General features: G+C 42.9%; 1 protein-coding gene across 1 annotated transcript in view; it reads left to right on the plus strand.

The window, feature by feature from the left end:
* Window positions 1-7,658, plus strand: part of enpp6 (ectonucleotide pyrophosphatase/phosphodiesterase 6) — a 97,797-nt gene extending 90,139 nt beyond the window's left edge. The window contains exons 7-8 of the mRNA XM_073486271.1: window positions 6,807-6,930; window positions 7,266-7,658. Of these exons, the coding sequence (XP_073342372.1) occupies window positions 6,807-6,930; window positions 7,266-7,477 (336 nt within the window). The 3' untranslated portion in view covers window positions 7,478-7,658. The remainder of the gene's footprint in view (window positions 1-6,806; window positions 6,931-7,265) is intronic.
* Window positions 7,659-10,857: the final 3,199 nt, after the last annotated feature.

Below are 10,857 nucleotides of genomic sequence, written 5' to 3' on the forward strand. Positions count from 1 at the left end.
ATGCCCAACAACAGGCATATGGCCCTGCAAAGAGCACAACAGCTGCTGAAAAGGTTCAAACGAGACCAAACATTCCTGGAGGAATACCAAGCATTTAGGAGGGCGGGGACGGTACCTCTGGAGTGGCAGACCGGGTTGGTGGTTCCCATTTTTAAAAAGGGGGACCGGAGAGTGTGTGCCAATTATCGGGGTATCACACTGCTCAGCCTCCCTGGGAAAGTTTATTCCAGGGTGCTGGAAAGGAGGGTCCGTCCGATTGTCGAACCTCTGATTCAGGAGGAACAATGCAGATTCCGTCCTGGCCGTGGAACAGTAGATCAGCTCTTTACCCTTGCAGGCTTGCTGGGGGGGTCATGGGAGTTTGCCCATCCAGTCTTCATGTGTTTTGTAGACTTGGAGAAGGCCTTCGACCGGGTCCCCCGGGGAGTTCTGTGGGGGGTACTGAGGGAGTAGAGGGTACCGGGGCCGTTGGTACGAGCTATCCGGTCCTTGTACGATCAAAGTGAGAGTTGTGTCCGTATACTCGGCACAAAGTCGAATACGTTTCCAGTGGGTGTTGGACTCCGCCAGGGCTGCCCCTTGTCTCCAATCCTGTTTGTGATATTCATGGACAGGATCTCAAGGCGAAGGAAGAAGTGAGGAGACTGTCCGGTATGGGAACCTCAGAATTGCGTCTTTGCTTTTTGCGGATGACGTGGTTCTGTTGGCTTCCTCAGCCCATGACCTCCAGCAGGCATTGGGGCGGTTCGCAGCCGAGTGTGACGCGGTCGGGATGAGGGTCAGCACCTCTAAATCTGAGGCCATGGTTCTCTGCCGGAAAACGGTGGATTGCCCCCTCTGGTTGGGGAGTGAGCTCCTGACCCAAGCGAAGGAGTTTAAGTATCTCGGGGTCTTGTTCACGAGTGGAGGAGCTGGAAAGTGTTGCTGGTGAGAAGGAGGTCTGGAGCTCCCTACTGAGCCTGCTGCCACCGCGACCCCACCCCGGACAAAGCGGAAGATGATGAGATGAGATGAGACAATACCACTGTCTGATAACAGATTGAAAAGAAGGATTGATGCAATCACTGATGAACAAGAGAGCATGCTGACAGAAAAACTCTTCAAATGGATGTTAGTACAGAAGGAAAAAATGCCCATGCTTTGACATTTGTTCGTTACATGCAGGAGAATGCAATTCACAAGGATATTTTGTACTGCCTCCCTCCTCCTGAACATGAGACTGCCCAAGCAATGTACGATGTCCTTCACGATTATATGGAGAAAAACAGAATTCCCTGGGAGCGCATGGTGGGATTTTGCACAGACGGGGCTCCGTCTATGGTGGGACAGCGAAGTGGTTTGCGGACACTCAACGAGAACTCACGATAGATACACACCAGTATTTACATCCTGCTCTGAGTTTCAAAGTTTCAAATCACTAGTGCAGGCAGATCCCTCTTGTGTTTGTGTGTCGCTCGGTCGCTCACAGCTGGATGTATCTATCGCGAGTTCTCGTTGATCTTGTCTGGCGCGGCTTCCGTAGTGGAAGCGACTGTGAGGGAGACTCGCGTGCACGCGGGAGGGCACCTCCAGGCAAATATAGTATAGTGACTGTTTAGGCTTGAAAAATGTACTTAATGACGTCGTTTCGAGTAAACTCTGGATGTAGCCACTTCAGGACACTTGGATTGCAGCGGACGAGCAGTATGGAGGAATATTACAAAGTTTTTGTGTAGTTTTATGGACCTTTTCGTCTCGGACACCATTGATGCACGTTATATGGATTTTTGCTGCAGGAGGGTACCCCCGCGGGTCTCCAGCTGCACTTTGAGGAATAAGAAACTACACCGGACTTCTCATCAGCATGAGGGTGAGTCGATAATGACTGAATTTCGTTCTAGAGTGAACTATTCCTTTAACACAAGCATGCAGGGGAAAAAGAAGAATGTCATGCAGATGAGTGATCATATTGATGGATTCAGGGGGAAACTCGCATACTGGAGAGAAAGCCTTTCAAAGGCAAACTTCACCCCTTTCCAGTCAGTTTTTAAAAGACAACAGCATCGATAAGTGCTCCACAAAGGAGATGTGCAGCCACCTGAAATGCCTAGAAGAGCACTTCACCACTTATTTCCCAGACGTGGATATGTCAAAGTTTGACTGGGTGAGGCACCCATTTCACTGTTATGCAGGTGCACTGGACCTGCCTGCCACTGCTGTTGAACAGCTGATTGAACTTTCATATGACAAAACGCATCAGGGATGGCATTCGCAAGTGGTAGTGGAGGAATTCTGGTTTGGAGCAAGAGGTGAGTACCCAGAGATCTCACTTTGTGCTCTAAAACAGTTGGTTCCTTTTGGAAGCACATATTTGTGTGAAGCTGGATTTAGTGCCCTTGTGTGTATGAAGTCAAAGTACTAGGCCTGCACGATATGAGGAAAATCTGCGATGTGCGATAACACTGTTCAATATTGCGATGACGATATAACTTGCGATAAATAAACAAATATTGAAGTTTGCATATTATTAACTATACAGTTAATAATAGTGTTTCCGCATTAATAGGTACACTGCTAACATAGACCCCAAACATTGAATAGCCAATGTCCACTGAATAGTGAAGAATTAAATAAATTATTTCGAACATGCTTTTATTGAACAAACTGCACATGAATACCCAACCAATTAAGCAGAACATTAATTTAAATAAGACATTATAACTATATGAAATTAAAGTTTAATTTCCCCTGCTCCCTTTAAACTATTTTCTTGTAAACTCAACCAAAACATCTCTTACCATGCAGAGTTGAAATAAATAAAACATCCAGGGGGAAACAACTTAAATAATTAAATAAATATAAATTAAACATGGCACTTTAAATTAACTGTAATGTCTCTCATCACAATCATCAAGGCCCTTGACTCTGCCTAACAAGGTGTAGAGATCTATAGTATGAGGGACAAAACTGAAATAGAGTAGGGCCAGCCCACTAAATCAAGAGAAAATAAAATCAGGAAAAAATATCTACCCGTTAGGGCAAGTTACAACCTTAGTTATTCCCTTAACACAAGTTTGTGGCCAAGAAAACCAGCATGTTAACTTTGTTAGGTTTCAGACGTGTACGATGACATGTTACCACATTCCCAGATGTGCTGATGTGCTCACACAGTACCTGTCATTGTAACACGTTGTAACAGTCAGTTATTTAATGTAGTGGCACTAGGTGGCGCCTCCTTTTGTTTAGTGGGTAATGTAACCTGTACGATGAAGAAGAGCAGGTGTACTTCCGCTCCTCATGAGAAAGGATACCGCTAACAGAGCGAAGACTTCCCTTTTTATTTTGTCTTTATTTTGTGAAGTGTTGGTAGAAGAACCTCGGCCTGTGTTCATTTGCATGTATGCCTGTAACATTAGTGCCGTAGAGACCTGGCATGGTGCGGTCAGTGTTATGAATAAAAGTGCCATGCGGAAACCCCCACATGTTGCCTGCCGTCTCTTGAGTAACCAGAGCAACCGCACTAAAGTGGACCATCACCTTCCCCTTCACCAGCTCACGTTACAACGTCATCTCTCCTGAATCCAAAATAAGTTCATATAGCAGAAGTGCTGTTTCTTTTCACCACAAGGCCTTCGTCGACCATTTTCATCGCTTTTTTCTCCTCCCTCAGCCATCATAACCTGGCAATCAACACCAAACTGATGCCGATTAATTTTGTCAGGGTAGCTAGTGGCTAGCTGGGGCTTCGTCTGATTGGCCTTTGTAAACAGGGCTCTGTCTGATAGGCTAAATGTTAGCATGCTCATGGCACATGTAAACAAAATGATTTTTCTTATTCATCGCGTGTCAGGCAGTCTTTTGCGATGTGTTTATCGCACATGTTCATATCGCGATGACGATGAAAATTCGATTTATCGGGCAGCCCTACAAAGTACCATTCCCGACTGGATGTTACGGCAGAGATGAGATGCGCTCTGTCTACTACAGCACCTGACTTTGAAAGGCTGCAGCGAGTTGTGCAGGCTCAGGCATCCCATTAAATGTGGTGAGTTGAGAGAGACAATAATAATACATAAAAGACATGATGACAAACTGAAGCTGAAACAGAAGCACTGTGATACTTTCCATCTTTCAAATCTTCACTGTGGCCAGTTTAAGATGCTGCAGTAGCTCGTTTGTCATATTTCATTGTTTGAGAGATTGTTTGTTGTACATATATATCCTGATCAGGGAAAATAAAATGTCACTTTGTGCATTAATCTGCCTACTCTGTATTTGCAACACAGTATAACAAACATGATCAAAAACTAATTCTAGAAAAAAAATGTCTGGGGTTGCCAGAAATTTGTGATGTCAAAATGGGGTCACGAGCCAAAAAAGGTTGGGAACCACTGCATTAGGTGGTGGTAACGTTTCAAGATATTCAACAATGCATCAGCGAGGCCAGTGGAGAAGGAGACTGCTTAGGTTATTTTTTCTTTATTTTTCACATTTCATGTTAATTTCTTGTTTTATTTTGTGTGACTCACGCCTCCTCACATTTCAGATCCCCACTTCCTGCCCAGTTTTTCCCACCATTGTGATTGTCTGCCTCTTCCTAAAGTGGGGTCTAATCATCCACACCTTCCTTGTGTATTTGTTGTTTTATTTTATTTATTTATTTGTTTCCTTGTGATTGTTCCCTGTGACAGTTTGTCTTCGTTCCTACTGTCAAGCATTCCAGCATTTAATCCTAGTGTAGTGTTCCTGGTTTATGATCTTGGCTCATGCCTTTTTGACTCAGCCTTGATGCGTAGCCCTTTTTGGATTGCCTGATCTGACTGTCTACCTGTGTACCGAGCCCTTGTGTGCATTAGGGGACATTATGATTTTTACTGCATGGTCTTGAATTGTTTGTGAGTCCTCCACCTTGTGTACATTTCTTGTCAGTACGAACTGGCCACAATGGACCCAGAAGACACAGCTTGATCAACACGAGGAGCAGCTTGCAACCGTGTGTCATGGTATCTTTGAACTGAATGATCAGCAGGAAAATTTCAAGGCAGCCATCAGCAGTCAGGTCTAAATGCCCGCCTAAATGTTCCTGGAGACTCCAGAGCCACCACCGTCCCGGGTCCCCCAGTGAGCGCCCCACCTGTCTCGACCACTACCCCTGACCTCCCACCTGTGCTGCTGTCAACTGTCGATTCTTTTTGGTCCAGGGTGGGTTACACTTTGAGATGCATCCTGCTGCCTTTCCCACTGACTGAGTGGCATACATTCACTCACTAGTCAAATTCACCAATCTCCTCATCCCTCAAGTTATCACTGCCTCTCAGTCTCTGTGTACTAAGGTTCTGGTGGACTTCCGTCCAAATTTCCGGACCACTCCAAAGTTCCCTCCTCTTATCATGATCTTCACAAAGTCTTCAGTAAATCCAAGGCTACGTCCCTTCCTCCTCATTGCGATCATGGCAGGAGGTTGCACCATCAAGCCTGGCACAGTGCCCCCAAGGGATGTCTCTACAACCCCTCTGCCCCAGAGAGGGAGGCCATGGAAAAAATCAATCTCACCGTCATTGGTTGCTGGTATCATTCACCCTTGCTCATCTCTGGCGGGGGCTGGAGATGAGGAAGGGCAGATGCCCCTTCGCCCCTGCATCAACTATCATAGTCTTACTGGCATCACCATTTAAAAAACAGGTACCCCTTTCCTCGTATCTCCTCTGCTTTTGAACTTTTGTTCAAGTTTTTGTCAAGCTAGACACCCTGAATTGCTTATCATCTGGTGAGAATAAAGGAGGGGGATCAATGGAAAACTGCTTTCAACACTCCTAGTGGCCACTATGAGTATTTGGTAGTGCTTTTCAGTCTCACTAACCCATTCAAAGCCCTGATTAACGATGTCCTTCAGGACATGTGCCGGACAGGTGTCCCCCGAACTGGTTGTTTGTCCCTCTGTCGCTGCTTGTCTTGTGTGTGCATGCAATGATACCCAACATAGCCACCCCATTGGTCTTTTGTGTCCCCTCTCCGTGCCCCAACGGCCCTGGTCCGACATCTCCCTTGAGATGACTTCGTCACCAGTCTGCTCTCTGAAGGTAACACTACCGTGCTCATGGTGGTGGACATGTCAGCCGCTTCAAGTCTATTAAAGAGAGTCCATTGGTTCCTTCCTCCAGATCCCCTCCGCCCCCACTGATCATCAACAGTGAAGCAGTTCACTCAGTCAAGCACCTTCTGGCAGCTCATTGTCTCAGGAGACGTCGTCCATACCTGGTGGACAGGGAGGTTTAAGGTCCAGAGAAGGGTCTTTTCTATGGACATCCTTGACCCTGAGCTAATTGTTGACTTCCTTTGCCGCTATGTTGTACGTGTCAGTCCTCCACCTTGTGTACAGTTTTTGTCAGTAAATAAATATGGATGTACACATTACTGAATTAAAAACACTTTAAGTTTTATTGGAAGTAAATGTGTTTGACAGTTTAGTCAGAGTTCAGGGATACGCACAATGTATTAAGGTCATGTAAATGTAAACATAACATTTCACTCACTCTTTTTGTTTTTGAGCAAACTCTGCAGAGAACCATTTATCTTGATTGTTCTTTCTTAACCTTGGAAATAGCAGTTAACACAACACTCTTAATCTCATCCTATTCTGGCATGTTCAACTGTATAATATGTTGTCTGGTATTGATGTGGCCATCAAATATCTGTAAAACTTTATTGCTTTTGTGTGTGTGTGTGTGTGTGTGTGTGTGTGTGTGTGTGTGTGTGTGTGTGTGTGTGTGTGTTCGTGTGTGTGTGTGTGTGTGTGTGTGTGTGTGTGTGGTGTGTTCTCACTCCAGAACAAGGCAAGGCTCCCATACTGGAAAAATGACTCTGGGGAGCCGTTAGCATGGCAAAATGGCTGGCACGGTTACGACAATGAGTTCCTTGACATGAGAGGTTTTTTCCTGGCGACTGGACCTGGTAAAAAAACAAATCATATTTTAAGAATACAATCTGGTCATTCTTGTACACTTGTGATCAATGAGGCAAGCAACACCCTGCTTCACAATGCTATATGTGAAGAACTGTGTGTCTAAAGCAGGGTTTAGCATGTTAGTGAAAAGATGCTACAGTTCCTAGTAATCTAGTTATGACCCAGAACATGAAGTTGGGATGTATCCTGGGTGTCTTTTTTTAGATGGAGACTGTGAACTGTGTGGGAGAAATGATATAATTTAAGTTAAATATTGTAAATTATAATTTAAAGTTATTAAATTGAGATGTACATCTAATTAAGTTTACCTCATTTCATCTAGATTTCAAGCGGAATGTTCGGGCAGCTCCAATTCGAGCAGTAGATGTCTATAACGTGATGTGCTGGACATTGGGAGTGGAACCTTTGCCCAATAATGGCTCCTGGTCTCGGGTGGAATACTTACTGAATTGCTCTGTTGGTCCATCCCAGCCCACAACCCTTTGGACCTGCTGTATTGGTTTCTTAGGAATATATCTGGCACAATGGAACTAAAATGGATAGAGCTACCTACAACACTTTAGAAAGAACTTCCACTCTGCATCCTTAAGAACCCTAAGCTAAAGTTGTTTTTTTTCCTTCTCCAGCTTTCTATGTATGATCAAAATGTGTTAATGTCTGAGGTGGAACAGCATTACATTACATGTCCAACAAAAATTAAAAACATTAAGTTTGACGTGTGTAATTTTCACATTCATTTGAAGTTCGGCTGATTTCAGCTAGAAAGACTGCGTAGTTTACCAATTGATAGAAATGAAATAATTGAAAGTGAAAAATTTAATGCTCTAATTAGTGTAAATGCTGATTCAACACTAATCCTTTCTTATATCTTTTATATCTTTATCTTCCGTACGTTTTTCAAAATGTATCTCCTCCTACAAATTCTGAGCTACAGAAACCATTCAACTACGTTTCCGTTCAGCTCGGAAAATACATTGTTATTATTATTATTATTATTATTATTATTATCATTATTATTGTTGTTGTTGTTGTTGATATTTCTATCTATTGTACTCTTTGAAATACTCAGCCTTTTCTGCAAAATTTTCCCCATTCATCCTAATGGGGAATTTTTCAACTTTCGTTCTGCGAGTGCTTCAGCATACATTCAGCTACAGAGATAATTCAACTATTGAAATGTTCAGCTTTTTAAGCACATTCAGCCTTTTAATTTCAAATATTCAGCTTTCTCAAAAATAATTTTACAATGGAGGCAAATGGAGAAATCTTCAAATCCTCTTCCAACCCTCCCCACTTTCAACCTCTTCTCCTTCTTCATAGTCTGACCTACAGAAATAATTCAAAATTTCAGCAGTTAGAAGACTTTAAACTATTCAGCATGTATTTCAGCTTTTTTAAATCTTTCATGGTTTTGAAATGATCAAAGTTTTAGTTTTAATGTTCTTAGCTCATCTTCAGATTTTATAATGGGTGTGTATTGCGTGAGCTAGAGTGCCTGACATCATCACTAGAGTGGAGAGCAGCTGGAAAAACTTCTCTTCAGCTTGATTTAGGTCCCACAGCTTTTACTTCTCATAGACAATATACTGTATACATATAAATGTAGGAAATCTTGTTGGCTTTCAGCTGATGGTCTTATTTCAGATGTAGGACTTACACTGCAAAAAATGCTAACCTAAATACAAGAAATAAACACTAAATTTGAGGAGAAAATGACTTAATACTAGTGAAATTATCTGTCCATGCAGCAAGACATTTTTACTTGACAAGAAGTCTTAAAATAAGTTTTTTCAAGTCTAGAAATAAGTAGGCTCTGATAAATGTTCAAAGGTTTGAAATAAGTAAAAAATGCTGTTTTTTAGATCAAATTACTTGAAATCAGTCTTCCTACAGCACAGTTATAAGTCAAATACACTGAATATTAGTAAATATTTCTTAATTCATTTTTTTTGCATTCTTAATTTTAGCACATTGACACAAAATAAAGGCCAAGGAACAAGAAAATAAATCACTCATTTAAGTGGAAATTTCTTAATACTAGTGGAGTATGATTATGGGCGGCTGTAGCTCAGTGGGTAGAGCAGGTGACTAGTGATCAGAAGGTCGGCTCCCCTGGGCGGAACTGAGCTACATGTCAAAGTATCCTTGAGCAAGATATTGAAACCCAAAATTGCTCCTGATGTGCAGATGGCACCTTGTGTGCCTTTGCCATCAGAAAGGGCCCTGCGATGAGCTGGTGACTCGTCCAGGGGTGTACCCTGGCCTTTGCCCATAGAGAAACTGGGATTGGCTCCAGTAACCCTCGCAACCCCCTGAAAGGGGATAAAGTGGTAACATCCCCACGACCATCACGGAAAAAGCGGTAGATAATGAGATGAGATGAGTATGATTATGCTGTCCTGACGTTGCAGCTGACGCTGTAGTGACTAGCCCATATGTGCTAGATTTACCTTATGCAGGCGTAGTTCCGCCCTGCAATCAAGCCTATTCAACACACCTGACTTGACAGAAACTCACTGATAGCTACTCAGTTTCAACAGTTTCACAACAATTGACACAAAAAGTATCTAGACAAGATTAAATATTTCAACTAACTTTCCTCACAGAATGCCGAAACACTGAATCTACAATTTCTCCTTACTCACCAGCAGTAGTTCACAGCTTCCTTCACCTGGACAAAATGTATCTTTTGGTGGACACTACAGTCTATTAAAAGTCTACACACGTAATCTGTGATTCAGCAGTGCCGAGATAGAAAAGTGGCCGATGGTATGCCACTCGTGGCTCAGCAGCCAATCCCTGGATTGGTATGCCAATCCTTGGTGTGGTATACGACCCTTGAGTGGTATGTCGCTGGTATTCCACCAACACATGACTGTACAGTATGTGCTGCTTGAGACTGGTAAGCCACTGAAAGACTGTGGGATGAGTACTGCCCCCTGTTGAATATGCAAACGTAATGCCACTGGGCTGGTTAATACCGTAAATAAAGGCATGTATGAATTTCTGTCATATCTTATGTTTTGGGATGTATGCATATATCCCACGTGTCCTTATAGACATTAAGGATGCTTGTGAAATGATAGTGAAGTAATTGTCATGATTTGGGGTTACTGTGTGGCTTCTTTCCTGTGCTTGGTGCCTTTTTCAGTCTGTTTGTTTTTCAGAGGTGCTTTTCCAAGGCTCGGTGTGTTTCTCCTAGAGGGCTGGAACTCCGTCTCAGCGAGTCTCATTACCAACATGTCTCTCGGCATCACTCGAGCAGTTCATGGATCAACCTCCATTTTACACAAATTCTCACGTATTAGTTTTAGTTGGTATTAGTTTGCTGCTGTTTATAAATCATCTGAGCAGACCTGTCCCTCTCAAATTACATTAATAAATGGAATACATTAAAAGTCAAACACAAAGGAAAACAATAGTTTACATTGGTAAATGGTCTTGCATTTCTATAGCGCTTTTCCAGTCTACTGACAGCTCAAAGCGCTTTACAATACTTGGCACATTCACCCATTCACACACACATTCATACACTGATGGCAGAGGCTGCCATGCAAGGCGCCAACTGCTCATCAGGAGCAATTTGGGGTTCAGTATCTTGCTCAAGGACACTTCGACATGTAGCTGAGGGGAGCCGGGATTCGAACCAGTGACCTTCCGATTACTAGACGACCCGCTCTACCTCCTGAGCTACAGCCGCCCCATTATTAATAATACATTATTGATCTGTCATTTATACTGTAGGAGCTTCAAATGTGAATCCTCACATACCACTTACCACAAGTTTTTGTGTGGTTAAATATTTGACAGGCCAATTTATGTTAGTCAAATGTTAATACACACAACAATTATTTATTGCGTGCTGTTTTTAATATGTATGTGAGCTATTAAGTCTCCACACACAGTTAATTATT

The sequence above is a fragment of the Pagrus major genome, chromosome 18, assembly GCF_040436345.1.
Source record: "Pagrus major chromosome 18, Pma_NU_1.0".
NCBI classification, from domain to species: domain Eukaryota; kingdom Metazoa; phylum Chordata; class Actinopteri; order Spariformes; family Sparidae; genus Pagrus; species Pagrus major.